Source organism: Geospiza fortis, unplaced genomic scaffold, assembly GCF_000277835.1.
Source record: "Geospiza fortis unplaced genomic scaffold, GeoFor_1.0 scaffold138, whole genome shotgun sequence".
In the NCBI taxonomy this organism is placed as follows: Eukaryota; Metazoa; Chordata; class Aves; order Passeriformes; family Thraupidae; genus Geospiza; species Geospiza fortis.
In genome coordinates this window covers 8,868,457-8,892,106 of record NW_005054307.1, presented here as the reverse complement: position 1 = coordinate 8,892,106, position 23,650 = coordinate 8,868,457, and the positions used below count along the sequence as shown (strand labels likewise).

The window sequence follows — 23,650 nt, the reverse complement described above, 5'->3', positions numbered from 1 at the left end:
TTCATGAAAACTCACATATTTTTGAGAAAGGAGAGATAACTGATTTTTCAAGTGATTTGTTTTGCTATTCTGAGGGAAGCATGTTTCATGTTTTCTCTTTCAGCCTTAAACAAGGCAAATACACTATACACTCCATTGTCAAATTTAGTACATTAATGTTTGTATCAAAATGGTATCCATGAAAAATATATTCATAGTAGCTCTTTTTGATAGTAAGTATACTTCACTTTTGATACTTATTGAAGAAAATATTTTTGTTTTGGTAGGTAGCATTTTCTCATTGTACCAAACCTCAAGTTTGGTGTGTTATGAACTTTTGTAAATTTGAGAATAGCAATATTTATTGTATAATATTATTGTATTAAATATCTAGTCACAAGTTGTGCGTTTGTTGGCATAGTGACTACAAGATGCTATTTGTTGCTGTTGTCTTTTGTGAAATGTCCCACAGCCTTTGCAGAAGTATTTTATTCTTTGCATGCAACATGGGAGATTTTTCTTGAGGACCCTCTATTTTTTAGGACTTATTTTGTAGATGTCAGCTATAATTTTTGTATCAATTACTACAGATTACATAGAGTGTTCAGAAATGTATTATATGTGGTACAAAATGGAAACTCTAAATTTGCCCATGAGGTAAATATTAGGTAAAATTTTGTTCAAAGTTTACATTTTATTAAAAGAAATCCCCCAAATTGTTTCACTAAATCTGAGATAATCTAAATACTTCAAAATAAATGTGTTCATCTCTGCAATGTGAAAGTGGAAATGGAAATGGGCAAAGCAGTCCTTTATCCACTGGATAGCTGAAGATGCAAGTTTCCTTTGGTTTATTCCCTTCTGTCATTTGCAAATAGGAAGTCTGCTCTCCCACTATTATCTAGATAATAGTCTGCATACATTATCAGACTGAGGCAAACACATACGTGTTCCATTAAATTGTAAAGACTAATTTCTCAGTCAGCTCTGCTCTGCAGTCAAGAAGTCTTGCTTGACTGAGGCTGAGAATATGAGTCAAAGCAGAAATAAAGATAATAGCTGATATTAATAAGAGAAAAAACAACCCATTTGTCTGCATTAAGATATGTATATGCAAGTTAGTTAAGTTAATCCATCACTGTCGCTGAATTGTTCCTGATGAGCAAGCCTTAATCAAGCAAGGAAATGTTTGAAATCAGCAGCTCTTCATATCTAAGTAATGTTTAATTGAAGGGAGGATCAGGCCTTTCAGAGGAAGGGTCAGAAAATGTTCTGGGCGAAACAGCTGCGAGCCTCAAGGGTCCCAGAGATTATTTCCCCTTGATTTAGATGCTGAGCCAGGGTCAGGGTATACCTTCAGGGATGGCTATCACTGCCTTGCTCAGAATTCTCAAACCTGCCTGAAGCAGAGAACTATCATTGCTGCATTGAGCTTGATACTTGAGGTGAGCTGAATTGGGAGTGAAAGGGGCTGCAAAGACTGCACTACAAAGGAGAGGGCTTGCTGCTCAAGTGGTGAGTTTCCCTCCCCATGCTGCCCTGTACCATGGGCAGGGGGGCAGGGGTGGCTGGGCTGTACAGGTGGGCTCCTCTGCCCCTTCTATTCCACTGCTCCAGGAGTTCTGCAGGCAGCAATCCTATGGAAGTATGCTAGAAAGGGGATGTAAGGTCTTTGCTTGTTTTGTTGCATCTGAGTGTGTGGGATTGGCAGGGAGGGAAGCAGCTGCTGTGAAAAATGTCAGAAGAGCCTGGTGGCCACAGTCATGGGAACATTTTCATAAAAGTTCAGATACCAAAAGATTTTTGGAAAAGTGCAGCCTACCAAGTACACTTTAATACCAGACATTGGGTGAGGCTGATTTCAGTGCTCAATAGCTGTTTAAAAATTAATCTGGTTCCCTCTGACCAGTCAGTATTTTTCAGAGCGCCTGTAAGTTCATTTGAGAGCTCTGTTTGTCTGTTGAATAATTTCTGAAAAGACTGGCAGTATCTGTTTGCTTTGGTTTTACATCAAATGTTTTGAAAATCTTATTACAGCTATAAGAAATTTCCATGCTAGTGATTATTACCTTTGATTACTGTGGGAATTGTTTACTATAACTGGTAACATAATTATTGTGCTGGATTTTAGAGATTGTGCAGATTGGTTAGATACCTATTTAAAAATAGCTAGTGAAAGGGTGCAACTTATGGAGAAACCACAAAATATGCACTCCTTTTTGCAGCATATTCCAAAGCAGAAGCTGAAGAGGTATTTCAGAAAGGAGACAGATTTCTATCAGTTGCTTCAACATGCTGCTCTTCACCCATCTCTGTGCAGTTTATCTTGGGCTGTAGGCAGAGACAGAGGCGGCCTGGCAGCATCTCTCTTGCTGCTTTGGTGGGAGAAACAGTGACAGAAAGAAAATGTCCATCTGCCATCCACTGCCAGCTGCAGGCTTTGGGCAAAGCTGCTCATACAGCAAAATGGCCTCTTCTGTTCTTGCCCTTCTTACCAGAGAGGTGTATCTTAAAATCCATACACATTCCCCCTTGCATTTCTCTGGGCAAGAGGACTGCCCAGACACACAAATCATCAGTGCTGCTGTTATGCCATCAGCAGTATGGGAGAAGGAGGAGCTTTGAGGCATGGTGTGAAGGCAGCTGTACGTACATGCAGCAGTTTGGGAATGTGTCTGGAAAGCGGATCCTGCCTTGGCTCATATGCAATGTGGAGTTGATAACTTCTTTTGCCACTTCTCCCCCTCTCCTTCCCTCCCAGTAAAACTTCCTGTGCTGTAAAATATATATGGATCTTCTACCATTACTGAGGATGCTTCAAAGAGGAGAGGGGGGCAGGGGAAGGGAGAAATGTTTATACCAGAAAAAATACCACTTTTTAGTAGCAAAGGAATTTGTACTGTGACAAGAGTCCTCAGTTTAACATAACTTTTTATCATAAGAAGAAATTACATTACGTTTGATTTCTGCATAATTATTATTCCATTAGACCATTGTGAAGGTGAAACATATTACAAATGTTTTTGCAGGATGCCAGCATTTAGCTGCTGCAGAGAGGAGGCTTCTTGTTAATTTGGCACAGTTAGGCAGCACCTAAGACATTCTTATTAAACCAGCAGCAGTGTGCAATGCCTAAGAAAAACAGAAGGAGCTAGATTTTCAAATTATTTCAGAGTTTCCCCCCACACCCTCCTTTACTGTACATCACATCTCTACTAGGAAAGCAAAAGTGTTGGCCTAAATTCCCTCTGGTAGCAAAGAGAATAATCAATTAATAAGAAAGAGAAAAACCCTTCTTTTCCTGATTGTGTCATTCCAGACCATCCTATGCTCATAGCACATCAATACTCAACCTGTGTATACCTAATGTTGTTGCAATATATCTGTGTGTCCTTTTATCTCTCTTTCTCCCTCTTTTTTGGTTGTCATTCTGTCACTGATGCTGTCAGCGAGATGAAAGGCAAAAAACAGCTATAGTGCTGGGTAATTCACATTGCTGGATTTTTCACCCTCAGAAGAAACAACTGATATCTATTCAGTGATATTTTCTCAATAAGATGTTTCATTTTTCCTCTTCAGAGTGTGTAGAAATAAATGTTTCTGCTTCTATTCCCCCAAAACAATGGACACTTCTACGAGTTCTTAGGAAATTGCTTTCTGAAAAAGATTAGGCTGTGAAAATAATTCAGTCAGAAAACTTGCACAGGTAGAGATGTGGTAGATAAATGCCAGAAAATTTTGATGGCATGTTTAAATATGACTATAGAAGGAACTATATTTCATAGGCAGTCCTTAAAGTCTGAAACTCTTGAGTGTGGTGGTGTAAGCACAGCATGTGCATTATGGGCACAAAATTACAGTGAGAGTGCTTATAGTGTAAACTGCTGCTTTTTGCTTCACCCTCGCAGCATGTTCCTATGATAGCATTGAACAACATGAATGGAGACATATCAAATGCTAGGTACTTTTTTTCTCTGTTGTAGCATTAACAGAGGAGCTTTGGCCAGGCTTGTCCTGTGGGTTAGGACTGCCATATGGCTGTGTGTGCCAAGCTGTGCTGAGCCCTTCTGCTGGGCCCTGCAGAGCTCAGACCGTGCCCACTGGGCTTTCTTCAAAGCACCCACAGCCATCCTGTCCAGCTGGGGGGCTCCAGCACGGCCTCCTGCTCTGTGGGGGTCCCAGCAGAGGGGCCACCATTGTGGTTTGGCCAATGGAGGGTTTGGGGCAAATGCATTTTAATGGTGCACAGCAAAGCAGAGCTGTTAGCTTGCAAAAATAGTCATTATGTTGTGTGCATTGACTAGTAGTGTGTGCAAGATGACTGTTATTGTAGCTTACAGCTATTTTAATGCTTTTGCACAAGGAGGAGAATTACTGTTCTTCATTGCCTTGCTGTGCTTAAAGCCTTGGCTAGTGTGTGCCATGATGTGCATTTGAACGGCTTTAAATGCCCTTTTTAAGGAAAAATTATGCATAAGGGAGAAAAATATTAAAATCTTGAAAAATCAGAGCACTCTGGGTACCCTTGATATGGTAGATATTGCCTTTTCTGTTAAACTTTCTCCTTCAAGTCTGGTCTGCTCGAGCAGTTGTTAAGGTACAATCCCTTGACCGAGGGCAGTGTGTGGCTGTGCACACCTGTGCCTGTGTTTGAGAGATAAGGATGAGACCTTATCCAAGTAGCATTCCAACATTTTGTTGTTATCTGCACAGGTACAAACTGATCATAAGTCTACAATAGTTTGTGGTGCAGCCAGGTGAAACACTTCACCAGTGAACAGGTCATTTTAATAATTGACTGCTATGTTTCCAGTCTTATAGCAAGGTGCTTCTAACCATCATCTTCCAGTAAGGGCACTCACTGTCTGAAAAGAATTTCTTATTATTCTTCAGGTTTTGGTAACTCACCATTTTGTAACCAAAGGGGAAGGTGTTTCAGTTGCCAGGGAAGCCTGTATGGTAAACAGACTTTCCTGTTTGGGATTTCATTTTCTCTTGAATAGCAGAGTGCCAGCTGTGCTGGCAGAGGATGGGATGGGAGTGCAGGAAGACTCAGCCCTGGGAGGCTGGGGTGGTGGGGAGCTCTGCGTGCATCTACCTGAGACTTGCACAACCTGCTGATGAAAACTGAAGAGGAGCAGATCATAAATAATGCAGGAATTATATATGCCTGTTTCTGGCAGAGCTTTTTTGGCTGCGTCCAGAGACTAGAGGAGCTGTTGTTATCAGAAAAATAATTTTCAGTATTGTTTGAGAGAAGACTTTGAATAAGGGTTCCTGTAATGTTGTCACATCTCTCTCTTGCGCCCTCAACAGAGCTCTCTTGGCCTCATGGCAAATTACTAACAAATCTAGGCCATAATCTACTTTTTAGTGATAGCAGTAAACTAACTGAAGAAGAGCTGACGGGGAGTCTGTGAGTCTGACACAGTTTAGCGGGGGGTTCCTGCAAGGTTGATCTTCTGAGTGCTCTCGTCAAATGTTTTCATTAATGACTTATGTAATGTGTATATTAATGAAATTTGCCAACAGTGCAAAATTGAGAAGCATTACAGTGCAGAGAAGAATCAGCTGGAAAACTGACTATCTTTTGACCAGTGGAGTAAATAAAAAAACAAATACAGCAAACGGCAACTTCTTACACTTAGGGACTAATTATAGGTGTTTGCACTGTACAATGAAAGTTCATAAATTGAAAGTTCCACAAGAAGGGGAAGATTAGAGTGTAGTAGTGGAACGGAATGGCAGGATGGAAGCAAACTGATCCCAGAGTATATTGGTCAAATTTCTTCCAGTAGGTTTTGGCTGGAATTAATGTGTCTTGATGAAGACTTGAAAAAATTTTTAAATTTCTATGTGTTTTCAGTTACTCTGGCCATCTTTTTTTTCCAGTAGTGTCATGCTGTCACACGAAGTCAGTAGGCATTGAGAAATATCTCACTTTCCTGTTGTAGCATTGTTTGAATTCTGGAAGCAAGCCCTTTGGGGTTTAGAAAATGTAGTGTCCTCTATAGGATACCAGGGCAAGATAATCAGCCCTCATACATAGTGCATTTGCCTGACATAATGATCCTGCAGGCTGGCACTTTTAATGTACATTTACAGTAGATTTTTAAAATATGTGATTATCTCCCTAGCTTACTTTTTACATACATTCTGCTACCAAGGAGAAGAAAATTAAAAGTAACAGTTTCCCACATTAGGAGTTATTCCCAGGTCATGGTTTTGAATATACTACACTAGAATGAATCTCAGATCATGATTCATGTAGGATTTTGAAGGTTTAATTATCTTGTCTCCTTTTTCTTTGTGACGTAAAAAAAATTAAGATCCTGTGGGTTTAACTAGTCCTGCAGGGGAAAAATGTCAAAAAGTGGAATTCTTCCAGAACTTAAAAAGTACATTTCACTGTACATTAAAAAGTACATTTCCGCTGGATGTGGACCCCAGTGGTGGTGGGTGGTTCTGCTGAAGTGGCAAGTCAAGTGACTGTGTGACCATCAGGAGTCACCTCTTGAGTGCTCTGCTGCAGTTTTGTCTTGTTCCAGAAGGAGGACAGCTTGGACTTGCAGAAAAATCTTGTCTGACTTGGGCATCTCGTGAGTTATTTTCCACGAGCTGCAACAACATATGGCATCCATAGCCAGAGAGTGGTTGGTAGCAACCAAGTGTTCTGTAATCTCAGACCAAATGAGGACTGAGTATGGCTAAGAGAAATTAATTACTGCTGTAACATTAAAGAACATCAAATCACTTTGTAGATGCTCTTATTAAAAAATAAAAGTATATTTTTGGATTTAACTAAATCCCTTTGAGGGGGAATTAAGCTAAGCAAACAGAAGCTGCTGTACTTCTGAAGGAGTGCTTCCATGCAGTGGGCTTTAGTTTGACATCTTTGCTTTCTTCATCTTGACTTCTGTAAGCAGCTTTGCCTAGACATGTCTGTTGTTCCCTATGGATACCAAACTGGCACTGTAGGTTAATGTTTCTAGACACAGCCTCAAGCTCTGTGAATTTTCACTTAGAGAGAAAGTTCTATCATTCAGAAATAATGAGCCAATAAGGATATCAGAGTTGTATTGTTTTCTGTTTTCCTCAGAACTTTATGTCCTGCTGACTGATTGGTATCCATGTAGATGTTGTGTTCTGTTTATAGTAATCTTGTAAATCACATTCTTGCACCTTGGCTTCAGACTTGGGGTGAGCTGATGTGGCAGATTAGAGTGCGTAGATTACAAGGCATTTTCATGCTGTCCCTTAAAATGTTTGCTTCAATTTCCCTGGAACAGAAATGCAGGAGTGGAGCAAAATGACTATAATTTAAATGACTTGCATGCCACGACTGAGAAACACTAGCCACTGCTACAAGAGCTGTCTTAAAGACTGCAACAGAGTGGGCAGGAAGAGGTAACCTTTTCTCCTCTTATCTTTGCTTGGCAGCTGATAATAAAAAATAATTTCCCCTAACGCCAAGGTAAGTCAAGGCAAGAGTCTGTTTCCAAGCAGATGCCAAGGCAGCTTCCAGAGCAGATGGTGTTGCGTTGGCACGAGCTCTCTGTCCACACCCTGCAGTGTTTTCTGGGGCATCTTCTCTCATAGCTACTGGGCAGTAAACACAACCCTCATGTGGCCTCTGAACTGGGAAGCTGGGCTGATATCTTGTGCCATCTGCTGAAGGCTCCTGCTGTGTGTCACTGATGGCAGTTGGAGCGAGTTGCCTGCGTGCAGGATCCTGTCACATACACGTGTGTCTCTGTTTGTTAAGAGTGCTGCCAACAGTCTTTAAACATGGGCATTTTGTGGAGAAGGCTTAGAAGTGACTGTGCTTTATCCTAATTTTGGAATCCATATCTCTGATTTCAGCAACTGAAACAGCGTTACAATCTAATGTCACCACAGCGTGTCGGCTCTGAGCTGTATGAGCACATGTGATAGCCATCCTCTTACAAAGGGAGGGCACTGTTCACAATTTCAGAACATTTGGCTTTAAGGAGACTGCAGTCCAGAAACTACTCTGCAAAGAGGTGGTGCCAGGTCCCTGACATTGTTACTGAGCTGAGTAAGAGCTGAACTCAGGGCTCAGCACAGCAGGGCCCCTGCCAATTGCTGAAGTATGTGTCAATTAAAAGATGTTTTCTCTCATTGCAGTTACACAGGTCGAAGTGCCATTTTGACTCTTCTATTTACTAATAGAAACCCATTCATAACAAGCTCTTTTCTGCCATAGAAGTCAGTGAGCAAGAGTTCTTTTCCTTTTGCTGTTGATCGTGCAGCCTTAGTTATGTATTTTTGTAACTGGTGGCCCCACAATGGGTAACCCTTTAAACAGCTTATCATTATCTGGCAGCTCATCATTATCTAGCATTCACAGAATGGTGGCTTGAGCCTTAGCTGGACGTCTGGGAACCTTCTGGTGCAAGGAATGAGGGAGATATGTTACTAGGATTTGAATTAAACCAGCAATCTCCTTTCCTCTGGATTAAAGAGTGTTAAAATAGGAATATGTAGGAGAAGCAAGGTATTAATTTTAAGGTCAGTGCCTGACTATTGTATGCATTTTACTGGCCAGCACCTCTCTTAATTGCAGAAAATGGATTACTTGGATATCCAATGTAGAAAGCAGATGAATGTGCATCCTTATTTTCCTCCCCTGGGAAGGTCACAGTGTCTCTGAGGCGAATAACAAACCCTGCCAGTGTATGGTCAGCAGATGCTTTCTGCACTGTGACTGCAGAGGAGAGTGAACTGCTGCCATTAATGACTGTTGGGGCTGTTCTTTCGCTTTACTTATTTCACCCTTTGTTATGAGTGCTGGTTAATGTGTTTTTCATCTCTTTTGTGTCTGCTCAGCAGCTGATGCCTCTCAAAGCAGGGACAAACTATCTTAAGGGATAAAAATGGGAGCAGATTTCATTTGCATTGCTGACATCTGTGTCTTACCATTTTTTAGTATCTCTGCCATGCTACGTACCCAACAGGTTGCAAGAAGACTTGTACTGACATGGGCAAAAGGGTTGCATCTGGTTAGAGATGAACCGTAGTAGTTCACAGGGTAAATAGCCCTAAATTAGGATTTTGCTAGAATTATCCAACTTAAGCATCAAGATGAAGGCTATCTTATGAATTGACAACTATAATAATGATTAACTTGTTTTAATTGACGCTGGGGTCATTCTGGTTTGGTTTTTTTTTTTTTATCTCTCCAAATTAATAAATTTCTTGTTAAAAATCTCTATTTTCTGTACTGCCCTCAGACATCAGCAGTAGGTTGTCTCTCACATTGAGAAGGTTCATGCAGGAAGGATAACTTACTGATCCAAGGAAATGGACAACAGAGTGCTATGGGCATTGGCAGAAAATTTGCCTTGCAGGCAAATGCGTGTTGCAGGTTTGTGTCACAGCTGTTGTCACCAGGCTGACCTTGTCTCATAGGAGATGACATTTAGCCTAATTTTCTCCCAGACTCTAGAGTGACCAGGTTCAATTTTAGAGCAGAAGCGGGTAAATGTGCTGCTCAGACTTATGGCTGGCATATGTTGAAAAGCAGTCTGATTTCCTCTCATCTTACACTGAACCATTCCTCAGTAGCTGGCAAAGGCCAGTGTGGAGGTTTGATTTGCTGAGATGGGCAATTATTGCTTTTGAGAGAACAGAGAGAGGCTCTGTTAGCTACAGGAAGCCAATAGCTCTTCACAAAAGACCCTTGATGTTCTGGACTGAACTGTAGCTGGTGCTAATTTCAACTCTTAAGGGAAGTCTTAATTATCATATGGGACCAGAATCCTTTTAGGAAAAAGATGAAGATTTTGTTTTTTTTTCAGCTTGCTGAAGATATCAGTAGATAAGAGAGACAACCCCGGTCCTTCAGGGAGTATTTCCAAGAGCAGAGTAAAAGAAGATAGATAGGATGATCATATTTAGTGTTTGGTGGTCTTAGGTCTCTCACATACTGTGATTTCTCCTCTAATACAATGCATTTTATGTCACCATCTGCTATCAAACAGGTTTAGTAGATGTCAAACCCAGCACAATTTCAGCCTCAGCACTATAGTGAAGCAACAACAGCAAACTTCTTGCCCCAAATTACACATGCTTGAAAAAACCTGCCCTGTAGAGTGCCTTCATGTGTCCTGACTCTCAGTACTGAACCACAGAATCATAGACTCATTAAGGTTGGAAATTACTTCCAAGTTCTTTAAGTCCAACCTTTGTCCAAGCACCACCCTGCCAACTAACCCATGACACTGAGTGCCACATCCAGTGGTTTCCTGAACACTTCAGTTCTCAAAATTTGTGGCTTTAAGTACCCTATATAGGGGTCAAACCCAGAACTTTGGTGTTATTAGCACCATGCTCTAACCATCTCAGATAATTGTATGCCTCAAGTACTTGGAAAAAAACTATCTTCATTTAAAGAAGTGAAAATAATTTTTTAGCTTAATTTTATTAACTGGTTTGCATTGACTTATGTTATAATGATAGGAACATAAGTACATAAATAAAAAATATCTCCTGGATGTTAGCATATAGAAAGGAATGTTTTGTAGTGATAAGAACTGGTCCCTGAGACTGAGATCAGAGTTGTGTTTCTGTCTCCACCAGAATTACCATGAGCTCCAGTAGATCGTTGAGTTGAATTGATTTGACTAAATAGAGTAAAATTTGTGTATCTCAACTGTATTTTTCCCAGACAAGAATTTAGAGCTGTTTTTGTTACACTTGTCTAGATCTGTATGCATAATTTTTTTCCCATGGATTTATTACAGAATAAATTAATTTGGAGGTACTGTCATGTGACATTTATTTGATTCTCATTTGAAAGATCAAAACACACTTTTGAGCCACAGTCTGGATTCTTAGTATGAAAAAATGTTCCTCCTGGTTGAAAAGACATGGTTTTGCAAACTAATGGAGCCTGAGATTCTATTTCTGGTACATATTAACTACATTTTCTGAGAACAAACCAATTTGTGTAATTACTCTAAATTTCTTCCACAGCTAGAAGCCTGTACAACTCCCTACTGATAGTCTTTTCAGTATTATTTCCATATCCATGCACTTATTCCAGTTATGTCTTTTACAGGAATACCACTTCAAGAATTCTCTTTAGAGAGTATTTTATTTCTCATAAGGTTTTAGATCATCCATATAGTTAGATTTTTACCTTTGTTATTTGCTGACTGGAGTCTCTCTTTGTTTACTTCTTATTCATATATTCCAAAAGGACCTGAAAGCCTTGAGCACTTCCATGATCCTGTAGTGGGGGACACCCTACTGACTGAAAGAAAGAAAATGTCAAGTCAAGAGAGCTTAAAGTAGCCAAGATATAGGAAGTAAATAGGTGTAGAAAAAGAGGATAAAATGGAGAAAATGAGCCAAGATTTCAGGAAAGACAAAGAAGGATCTGAAATCAAATTAACTTAGGCTATTGGTGGCTAAAATGTACATGAGTGCAAAGCAGAAATTGAAACAATCTCCTTTTCACTGGTACTTGATCTGTGTCCCAAGTTCTGGATAGTCATAAGAAATGCTGGCCCAGGGGAGATGGGTCCTACACCTGCTGTCAGACATTCCTTGGTGTAGCCTGGGATGAGTCAGCCCCAGAGCTTCTTACCAATGTGAGACAAGGAGTCAAACACTGTTGTAAACACTACCTGTGTGGCACCAGCTTCCCTCAGACATCTGAGCAGAGGGGTGCCCATGGTGGGCAGCCTGGTGGTCACTCTGCAGGTCAGTGTGGTGAGGACTTCCTTTGACCAGATGAGATCAAGGCTGTTTCCCTGTGTGCAGCTGTGCTCTAACAAACAGACTCCTGTACTCTCCTTAGGAGTGCACCTCAAACCAGAGGCACCCATGCATTGTAGCTGCTTTCAACATTAGTTTCCACATCTTGTAGAAAACAGAACAGGGTTTCCTGATCAAAGCACAAAACTACCAACATAGTCTACATATTTTCTTACCTTTAGGCTGATCTTAATTATTTTTTTTTTAGTATTTGAAAAATAAAATCCAAAAGCATTTAATGTTAAATGTCTAAAATGACTGTGCTATGCGTCATGCAAGTGACCGCTAGCTTTTGAAACATCTGTAATTGTAATGCCTTTCCCTCCCTCTGGTAAATGGACATAAATATTCACAGGGCTGGGTACATTAGGCTAGGTAGATTACTCATTCATTTGCTGGAAGAAGTATTTGCAAATAAATGCTATTAAAAAAGAAAAGTACTGAAAATCTCCTTCATAGTCCTTTAACCAATGTTAGTGCATTACAGCATAGCTGAATTTGGTGAGACACTAGTAGGTAAGCTATTCTGAAGAGTAGATGTCAGTGAGAATTTAAGGGATGTTTGAATTGTTTTTCTAATTTTGCGTACAAATATTGATATTGTGCAATACTGAATAAATTTGTCCCTTGTATAGTAGGGTTTATCAATGAAAGCCCTTTTACAATGAAACCAGAGGGGATTTTTTGGAATAGAGTCAGCTGGATTTTATTAGAAAGGTATACATTTTATTTGCAGAAGAGGAGAGGCAAATATTAATTTTCATTGTATTCCTTTAGTACTTAGTTATTCTTAGAGTTTCCATTAGCTTTGGAGCAGTAGTGACTACTTCCGCTTTGGTCTTTTATTCAATCAAGAATTATTAATATTTTGTTAGCATACCTTTCTATGTAGAAGAAGGAAATTGCCTTACCCTCAGAGCAGAGTTCATCCTGTCTGGTGTAGTCATGTGCAGAGCAGATGTGGATCTAAGCCCCCTACTTCCAGCTCTTTTTCTAGTCAGTGAAGAAAGATGAGCACTTCTGGAGTAATTTGTCTCTGAAATCCATCTCAGGATGTCAGGGAATTCACACTGAAATTGTGAAATACACCATTTGGTGTACAGGGTCAAGATGATGGTGTTTTTCTGAGTACCAAACCAAGGCTCAAAGAAGATGGGATGAACACCCACATGAGTGATAGTCAGTTCTTGGTGCCATGTCAATGGCTTGGGAAAGTGTTTATGAAAAAGTAGTGTTTGACAGGATGAAGTGTGATGCTGTGGAATGTCCCATGGATTTACAGTCTCAATTTCCACTTTCAGGGAGGAGAACATTGCTATTATCAGGGAAAAATTCGAGGAAATTCTGTATCATTTGTTGCCTTGTCAACATGCCATGGATTACAGTAAGTCTGCTGTTTTGTTTTTACTGACTTTTGTTTATCACTCTTTTAAGCCAAATCAAGTTTTTTATAGTAAAATAATACATGTGTATTAGTGCTGTTTATTTTCCTACTACTTTGTCACCAATATTAAGTAATCAAAAATCTTCGGAATTTACTTTTTTTTTCAAAATTCAGGACTAATGGCAGTGGCCAGGTATTGTTTTAAGATAACTTATAGAGATGGCAGAGTAGAAGTAGTTGAAAACATCCTATTCTACAAAAGTAAAAACAATGCCAATGAATTATTTGGAAATTTTGTTCTTTTCTTGTTGGTATAATGATGTATACTTTATTTCTTTTCTAGTATCTTTACAAAGAAAATGTCACTTTAGAATTTATCTTGCATTATCCATTTTTGTTAACAGAATTTCTGGCCTTAAGCTGTGTGTATGGGGTAATACCTTGAATATAGTAAAATCTTGAAAAATGTAGAAGAAATGTATGAGGGTGCAAAAATTTTTATTTGAAGTGCATAATTTTACTTATAAATAAATCCTCTGTCAAGTGAAAGTTACATGAAGTTGTGTATGAATTGTACAGCTTTTGGACCTGTCTACTTTTGGCACTATTGAATGATGCTAGTCAGGTTTTCAGATCAACCAAGTGCCTGTCACATCTGGGAATTACAGGATCTCAGCACTACTAATACTGACATCAGCTTGAAAAGTCATGGCACCAAGTGAGCCTATGTGGAGTTCACATGAGCTTTACATTTTTCTGTGGAAGCAGGGTTTAGCTGATGGAAATTTTCAGCTTCTTGTCTATCTGCAATTATTCTGTAGTTCTGGTATCAGTCTTATAAGTACTTTTATTTGAGTAGTGTCTTACTTTTGTAGTTGTATATTCTTTGTTATGAAGGGGAGAATGCATGCAGAAGACTTGCCATCCTTGCGCTTGTCTGATTTACAGCTGTGCAGCTCAAGAAACTTGAGCCCAGTTTGAAGCATGGACAGTGAGCCTAAAAATAGTACCTTCCTAATGCATCCTGAGGCACTGCATGGCTTCCATTAGCAGGGATCCATTAGGTCTTGGCCTCTGCTAACTCCTAGGAGAAAAAGCAGGAACAAAGGAGAGCCTGCATATGTCTTTCCCTGCTCTCTTTCTGTGAGTTTATCCTTAAAACTAGCTGTTCTGCTGCTCTGTGTTCTTCAATGGCCTGATATCCAAATTGGTCCCTTCTAAAGTTACATGATAGATGATGCATTTTTTCATTGTATAATTCAGTTCTCTCTTGAAAGATATCTCTCTGTTTCCTCTCCCCACCCCACCTCCATTTTTTCCCCCGATTCAGTAAAGTTTGAGCTGAGTTCTTTGACATAAGCTTACTCTAATCAGGCTGCTATTTCAAACATCCAGTATGAGAAAGTAATGTTTCCTGAGCTGTATTCAACTCACATTCTCTGCCACTGCATTTCCATCATTGCAACTAGCTCCTACACAGCTGATTTTAAATGATAAGTAGTTACTAGAAACTCACACTGGCAATCAGAGCTCCTTAGCTTCAACCACACTTTGGAGCATCTTACTGGAATAAGGGTAGCTGGTGAGAGTTGTCTTCTGCAAGGTCTGCAGGGCAGGAGCTTTGCTTTCATGAATTTTAGGAAGCACACAAGGCAGAACAAATGCCTTTAAGAGAATAACAATCTTCATATTTCTAAAGGTCGTGCCAGTCTCTTCTTTTGCGTGTTAGTACCTCTAGATCTCAGCCAGTAACAGCAGAATTATTCATACATGTGAAAAAATGTTGAGGTTTTGTAATCATAAGTTACAAGTTCTTCTTTTAGTAATGTCTGCTTTGTGTCCTTCCTATTATGAGCTAAATTGATCACATCTGCCTGACAGAATCCCTGAAATTATGGAGGTCTTCTTATTGACTTGGCTAATGACAAATGTATCTTTATCACCTTAACTTCGAGCAAGCCATTTTGCTTGGATTTTTGTTTTGGTGTTTTTCTGGGGACATGCAGTAACCACGGTTTCCTGTGAGTTGGCCCAAGAAAGGCTGTGAGTGCAAAGGCCAGCGGCTGCTGGGATGTGAGTGAGCTGTGCTGAGCACGACTCGCAGCAGCGGGCACGGCTGGGATCTTGCTGCCGGCTGGTGGTGAATGCAAAAACTGCCGTCGCTGCTGGGAATTCCACTGTCACGGCTACAAATGCCGTTGTCTGAAGAATACACATCATCAAAATGCAGGCTTTTGAAATGTTTTGCTTTCTCTTCAACACACCCATGAGGGTGTGGTTTATTCAGAGCACACTAGGTCTGTGGTAGCTGATGGGAAGAGAGCCATGGACACTTGGAGTGGGCAGGTCAGGTCTGTAGGTCAGCTGTGACTATTATTCTTGTCACTGGTGAGTGACTTGATCAGAGGTCAGTGCTGCTGGGTGCAGCAGTCTCACGAGAAGCTCTTTGCTGACAGTGCTTCAACTTGCAGACTCTGCTTAACTAAAGTTGCAATTAGAGGGAAGGAAATTTAGGCTGGTAAAGAGCTCCAGGATCTTCCCCAATCTTGTCTTATTTCCAAGCAAAGAAGCTCCAGCAGATGCTAGAATATTTTGCTTAAACTGTATAGATAGTATTTATTTCTAAAGAACAGGCATGTGTAATTTGAAAGGTGAAGCAGCTTTACATTGTAGTTATGCTCATACTTGATATATGTTATACAGTCAGTAACCCGGGTTACTTCTGTGAATGTCAGTTTTGCTGATAAAAACAAATGCTGCGTAAGAAAAAGAAAAGAATCTGCTTTTGTTGCTTGTAATTCCTGTTTGCATTGGAGGTTTTTAACAGTAATGTAAGTAAATAAATAATCTCGCTTTCATGCTGTTGTTGTTGTGTGCTATGTGCCAAGTTTGAACTTACAGCTCTTATCTAGGGCCAAGCTTAAACACCTTAGTAGTGGCCCTATGAAAAGGACATGCTTATACAGCCTAATCTCAACCATGTGTGTATGCCACTGCAGTAAAGGAAAAGTTACTTAAAGATATTCTGGTTTGGTTGAAGATCAGAATGTATTGATTTAAGAAATAACATTTGTTTTTCTGCTCTTACGAAGTAATGTTTGTATCAACACTTTCTTTAAATGAAATGCTGAGGAAAGAGTTAATAAAAAACTCATAAAAACCTAAGCATAATTAAATTCCATTCAATACTATTTTTATTTGGGGAAAGGGATGCATATGTTCCAAATATGTGTTCCTAAAGACAGGTCCCTTATTTATCTGTTACAGATAAGTATCTCCTGCATTGGAGTGGGGGCTTTGAACTGGATTTTCAGTTGGTTAAATTAGTCCATTTTGTGTTTATGTGCGTTGTAGAGAAGGTTTGTGCAAGAAAGAAGAGTCTGCTTCACCACAGGAGAAAATCTTTCTTTCTGAAGTGAAGAAACAAATGGAATCCAGAATTGCATTCAGTTTCTGAAACCATTTTAAACTCTTTCTCAAATATTTAAATTTTTAAAGTATAATAACTTTAAGAAGTTACTTCCATGTTGCACTAGTGTTTCTTTATTAAATCTGTATTTACATTTCCTGCTCTTGACAGTGGGATGTTCTATGATGGAAATCATACTTACCTTATTGAACCAGATGAAAACTACACTTCGGATGTAAGTAGAACTTACAGTAGTCCTGCTGTGTTTTTTTTGAGTAGTCATCCATGGGTACAGGGGTAGGCATAAGGCCGTGGGGCCAAAGGATCATCCCCTCATTCCCAACTCATTTACCTTGAATGTGAAACTCCATCTTCACAGACAAAGGCAGACCTGCAAAACTTCGACAGTGATGTATCTATATGTGTGTGCTCTGTAGCTCTTGGCTGTAGAGCCCTACTGCACTAGAGGAGGGTCCCTTGGAGCCTGTGAGTGCCCAGTGCCCTTCCCTGGCATTTCCTGCTCTGAATTTATTACATCACTCTTCTCCTGGTTCTTCCTTGACTCCTGTTCAGCAGCTCCTGGGAATTTCATTGTGTCTCCCTGAGCAGCTCTGGGAGCCCAGTTTAGGCCTAGCTCTGTGTGCTCAGCCACTGTGTTCGAGGTACTCAGATATGAAAGGTGATTAAATGTGGCATTAGCAATCACATTGCAGCTGGGAAAAGAAGAATGTAGAGTAATGGTGCTTTGCAGCTTGCATGTTCTCTGGGGTATGTCTTGGGTAACAAGAACCTTTGGAATTGTCTGTTTAATGCTCATGAGATGGATTAATTTTTCCTGATGTAATATGGGCAATTATTTACTATTTCAGGATGACTTCCATTTCCACTCTGTTTACAAATCCAAGTTGTTTGAATTTCCTTCAGTCGACCTGCCATCTGGTATGATTTTTTAGTATTCATGACTTATTGAGTGTTTTATTCTAAGGCCAATTTGTTGATTATATTTGATAAATCATCTTCTGAGAGTATATTGTTTTGTTATATATACCTTCTTTTACCCAAATAAATTAAAAAAAACCCACTGAAAACGCCCCATTTTGAAACAGTGACAGCACAGGAAAAGAATCTGAAGTGATGAAAAAAATCCTGAATCTAATGAATGAAATCTCTCCTAGATCTTCATGTTGTGATATGTGTTTCTCTTAACAGGTCATGTGGTCTGTGGGCTGGATTATGTGCTGGTAGCTGTAGAGAGGAAAGGACTGAGGTAGCCTAGAGGTGATGAAAATAAACACCACATTGATGGTGGTTGATAACTCTTCATGGGTTTTTCTGGTTTTGAGATACAGGGTGAGTACCATGGAGTGAGCATAAGCCTGGGAGACAAGAAATTGCCCAATGTCATTTCTGCCCAGTGACTCTCATCTCCAGTCCTATCAGCGTCTCGCACATTGCTGGCTATGATGGGGGCCATGCATTTCAGTGCAGATGAATTTGGAAGCAGAAGTGGTTTCAAGTGCTTGTAGTGATGAATGCCCATATTGTGTGTGGAGGGAGAAAGGTTTTTTTTTAAAAAAACCTTTCATCTGAGAGGTTGGCTTGTTAATTGAAGCAAAAATTGCAGTATTTGTGACATATCCCCATTCTGTCAAGGATTTGTTACAAATGTGTTTTCCTGCCCTACAATGCATATCCTAGATAAACGTAACTGACATTTTGGTAGAAACCACCTCCAGTCTGATTTTTTCAGGAGAGTTACAGATGTTTGGTTATCTTGTTACAAACTATTTGTCCTATGGTAGCATTTGGATCTGAGATCTTAAGGTTCTGAGTACTGCACGCAGACGGGTCCATCCCTGGAGCGCAGTTTGTGCAGGTTTGCCAGTTGTTAAGCAAAGGAGAATCATTCAGAGAGCTAATGAGAAAAGAAGAAGAAAAAAAAAAGGGAATTGCTACAATCTGGTTGCCTTAATTTCAGTTCTGAAGAAGGAATCTGAATCCAAACAAAACCAGTGTCCCAGCTTGGTGCCTCCTGTCCTGGGATGATGATTGCCCAGGCAAGGCAGAGGCAATGTTGGGATGGAGGGACCTGAGGGACAAAAGGCTCATGACTTTTGTGCAGGGCAGTGGCTTCTGTGCCACAAAACTTCCTGTGTACCTGTACCTTACACACATACCATGCTTGCTACCTGTGCTTGGAGAGACGATAGTATAATGAGAGCAATTCATTGAACATAAGGCCAAATAATAGAGTGCATCATTTATCACATTTTCTTGACTCAAAAGATTGGAAATAATGCAACCAATGCTGAGTTTAAAATAAATCTTCTGTCTCAGGTTGTTAAACTAAGACACTGCTAGTGTTGGTACTTACTATCTATAAGCTGTTTTATAAGATTTCCTAATAGTGAATTTTATGTTTTCAAGATTATGGAATAAAATTGTTTTCTGCTTTTAAAATTATGAAAAGGGATTAATTGCAAGTAAATGCTCTAGTTTCACCTCCACCAAAGCTTCTTGGTTTTCAAAAAACTGTCAAGCTAGGGCTTAATGGTCTTGTTTTGTTTATTTGTTTTCCCACAAAAATCCAGATATGCTTTTACAGTTTTGATTTTACTACAGATAACAAATAAATAGTTGCTGACTTTGCTGTACAAAGCCCAGCATGTGACATAATGGAACATGTTGCCATCTAGATTGAATTAGAATCACAGGATTGTAGAAAAGGTTAAAAATGAAATTCAGCTTGGGTGTGATTGAATTTATCCTTGGTCTTTTTTCTAAAGAAAGTCCTCAAGTGCATTGGTGTAACCATGAAAACATTTTTAAGCAGAGAGCCTGTGATTATCTAGGTTGCTCTGTGAAAAGGTATCTGCAAACCACACATACCAAAATGACATCATAGTCCATAATTTGCCCAAGACAATACCAGTTAGTCATGCTTTGTTTTCCTGGTTTGTCTTATTAGTAATTTGCCACTCCTGGTTAAGATTATCACTTAGGCCTGGCAATATCTTGTCAGATGCGCAATTCAGCTTTGTGTTTTAAGATTTTGCTGATATGGCAGCCCTGTCAAATTCCATAAGCATTGTTTTTAATCCTATTTTTGAACCTCACGCAGAAATTGTACAATTAATGTACAGCAGGAAGTGAAGCTGTGAGAAACTTGCCTGTCTCACCAGCAAAACTGAACTGGCCAGGAATTTGTAAAACAAGCAGAAGTTGGGTACAAAGATATGTGAACTGGAAGTCCCTTAATTTACACAGCTCCATCAATCCTATAGCACTATAGGGATGTCCTATAAACACTATAGGACTATTTACTTCTCTGCAAGATTGATAAAATCATTGAAACACTGAAAGAAATTTTCAGTTCCTTGAAACGGAAAGGATGTCCAAAGCTGCAGAAAGCACAAAAGAGGGAAAGCAGTGAAAGGAGAAACATTATTACAAATGAAGAAACTGCAAACATTGAATTTGCATGAATCAAAAAGATCTTCTTGGGGTTATGTGAATAGCAAACACATTTATACAAGATAAGGAAAGAACTTTATTTTGTATAGAGCAAAGAGAGGCAGGGACTATGAATCTAAAATTAAAGATGGAAAACTACTTGGACACTTGAAAGGGTGAGAACAAGTGTTATCTTCTGCTTAGTTTATGATGTGTCCTTTTCCATGTGGGGCTAGTAATAGATTTGGTGAAAAGGATTTGGCAAAAGAATAAACTACTTGATGTTTATGATTAGAGATTAATGAAGTTAAAGACACAGAGAGATTAGCAGGGAGGAATATTGTGTTGGTAAGTGAGCATTGCCAAAATCTTGTAAGGTTTCTCCCAACTCTGACATATTTTGCTTTGTGAATATAATCGTCTTAAAGCATTAATTCTGCCTTCCATGCTCTTCTTATTAATTTAGGTAGCTATTGCAAGAGCTCTGTGAATGTCTGCTGAATTCCTGAAAATGTGATTCACTCCATGGAAGCACTATGCTAATAATATTTCATGCCCAGTATTGGTGAAGTTTTGGCATAGAACATCTGCTGTGCTTTCTGAAGCGTGACACCCACAGATCATCTGTTTCAACAGACCCAGATTATCACTAGTAGAGTTTTTAATAAGAGCCCTGTTACTGGGAAGCATCTGTAGTCTTGCCTCCCTTCTAGCCGGAAACTTGAAAAAATGAGTTGTTGCTGCATCTGAAGTGCTGAAGAATGCCATACTACTGTCATGTTGCATCAGGGTCACTAATTGCTGGGCTATATTTTTGTAAATATTCAATGTATTTGTCTGTGTTTTCTGCTTAGAATTCTGGCAGACGAATACTACATCACAGAATTTTGTTGTAAGGCCAAGACACAAAAGAAGGAAAAGGCAGGTATGTGCCAATATGCTTGTTTATAAGGAGCGTGCCGTCAAGTTTGTTTCATGTCTGCTGAGTTAATTTGTCCAGATGGAGTCCTGCTGCTCCTGCTGGTTTGGCTTGAGATCTCTATATCAATACAGCTAATACAAAAAGAGGTATCTAATGTAATCGAAACATTGATGGGTTCTCTTGGACATTGCCTACCTGAAGAATTAGGAAATTTTTAAGTACTGCTATGTGGCAAATGAAAAAGTAGATAAAATAATTTTGCTCATTTTGAGTATTGTTTTATCTGAAACTCCCATAATAAAACCTATATATTTTTAATGTTGTACTAGTTACAAGTAGCTACTTTATCTCACTTTATTTTGTTTCAAAATAAATATTCTAAACAGAGACTTCATTCCCTGTTTATTAAAGCAAGGAAGCCACGAAGTGCAGATGTTTGTTATCAGTTACACTCTGTTATTAGACTCTAAGTTGCATTCTCTCCATAGGTTCGTCAGATTCCACGTAAAGTTGAAGAGGAAACAAAATACATTGAGTTGATGATTGTAAATGATCATCTAATGGTAAGACTGACACATTTCAACATCTTATAATTAGCATCAAATTGTCTTAATTTATCCAGAGAGCATAACAATAAAGAACACTATAAGGCTGGAATAAATTCAGTATGTCCTTAATAGAAGAAATTATGGTTTCATTAACCTGGTTTTGAGTTTTGGCAACTTAATTTCACCAAGAATGCAACTAGGCCTGAGGATCAGAAAGAAGGGTCAGAAAGTAACTAATGTCAGTGTGACTTAAGCTGATGATTTTCTTTCTGGCTTTCCTGAGCATTTCTCTTAGTTACAGGCACTCAGCAATCCATAGTGTAGTTATTTCAATTGTGCAGCAGCTGGTGAGAATGGGGAGGTTTACAGTGACCAGATTTTTTTCATACATCCCAATCAATGTAGAGAAAATGATTTTGTTAAACTTTCATACTTTCTCTGGGAAAGAAAAACTGGGGTTTTTAACATAGTGGAAAGACACATAATAGCAGTATATTGAAGAAAAGCCAGACTCATTCGAGTCTGGAAAAAGCACAGATTTATGTCAGTGAAGATGATTTATTAATCATTTAATGAAGGAAATATCAAAGGAAATGGCACATTCTTCATCACTTGCAGTTTTCAAAGGTAGCTTCAAACATAAACAATGGATTTCCTCTTGAAGTAACTGGATAAAGTTCAGCCTGGCAGTGCCTATCCAACTGGTGACATTAGATGTTTTTATGATCCCTTATGGCTTTAAAATCAAAATATTTCTATAAATCTTGTCTACTTCTTCTGTAATGTGCAGCAGTTCTCTCATGCAATACCTGAATTAGCAAAAATAGACGTGAGAGTGTACAAGTGTACAAAAAGTGTGCCACTGTCCTTAGACAGAGTACTCCTCCACCAGCTCAGTTTGGGGAACACAGGAATAAATTCTTGGATTAAAATTAGTAATTTTGGATGAGAATTCCTTAAATCAGTGTAACTGTTCTTGATCCTAAAGACCTGAAGCCACAACATTTCCTTTGGTATCCTCCTATCTGTTCAGGCAGATTTTCTTCAAGGACAATGTTCCTAATTTTGTCTAATCACAGCAAGAGTTAGTCCAGTTTGGAGTTTATTCTCTGAGGTGAGTGCCAGTGATCAAAGAAGCCAAATAATTTCCTCCTGTGAGAAGGAAATATCATTTGCTGTGGGCTTAACTTCCTTGTTTTTGGTGGTTTTCCCCCCATTCCTGCTTGAAAGGATGCCTGTCCTATGCCCTAGCTGTGGAAAAGTTCTTGGCCACTAAAAGATCCTAACTTCCAGAAAATATGGACAATTTTCATACCAAAATCAAGCATCATGGGGCACAAGATGGCAAAACATTTCTGAAAATCTTGTACACTTTGCTGTAAATTCTTCTGAGATACCTGTGACTTTCATGACCATGATTCTCATTCATAACTGTTTTGGTTTGGGTTTTTTTTTGCAAATAGGAGTACCTGGACAGCCGTTTCTAGTGCCATTTTTATAACACAACATTACAAATTTCAGTAAAGGTGCCATTGGAGTCTGATTGCTGAAGTGGTTTGAACCAGTTAATGTGGCTTTATAGAGTGTGCAATTATACAAGAAGAAAACAAGAAAACAGCTTAAGAGAGAAAATTACAAAAAAAAGGGAGTCTGATAGATTAAAATGCAGATGCAGGCACTTCTGGGATAACACATCTTAAGGAGTCTCAGCTATGGAAATTTTTGTTGCTAATTTCTTCAATGGCATTTGTAATTAATTTTAAAATTGGCAACAATCATGATAATGAAGAGAGTAACAGAATGTTACTGTTCTTATATCGTTTTCCAGTAAATATTCTACGGTACTTTCTAAAGAAGAATTCATGCATCCTCACAACAGCTGTTGTAAAGTATATCAGTAATGTGCATTTCTGGGCAATTTTCTACTATTGGTTATGAACATTACACTCAACACAAGAGACAAAACCTTGTGCAGGAGCTTTGTTGTTGATATAATTGATTTTTACTTAATGGTGTTTTGGAAATGGACTTTGTTTTTCTGAATCTGTACCTGTTAGTGGTCTGTGCTTTTTTCACAGTGTAAAAAGCACCGCTTGTCAGTCGGCCATACCAACAGCTATGCTAAATCAGTTGTGAACATGGCTGATTTGGTAAGTATCACTGAGCTATGT

At 39.1% G+C, this 23,650-nt stretch overlaps 1 protein-coding gene across 1 annotated transcript in view; it reads left to right on the top strand.

The window, feature by feature from the left end:
- The window catches only part of ADAM22 (ADAM metallopeptidase domain 22), a 114,998-nt gene that overhangs the window by 49,004 nt on the left and 42,344 nt on the right, over positions 1-23,650 (top strand). The window contains exons 4-9 of the mRNA XM_031066827.1: positions 13,065-13,147; positions 16,728-16,791; positions 17,426-17,495; positions 20,864-20,934; positions 21,420-21,494; positions 23,558-23,629. Of these exons, the coding sequence (XP_030922687.1) occupies positions 13,065-13,147; positions 16,728-16,791; positions 17,426-17,495; positions 20,864-20,934; positions 21,420-21,494; positions 23,558-23,629 (435 nt within the window). The remainder of the gene's footprint in view (positions 1-13,064; positions 13,148-16,727; positions 16,792-17,425; positions 17,496-20,863; positions 20,935-21,419; positions 21,495-23,557; positions 23,630-23,650) is intronic.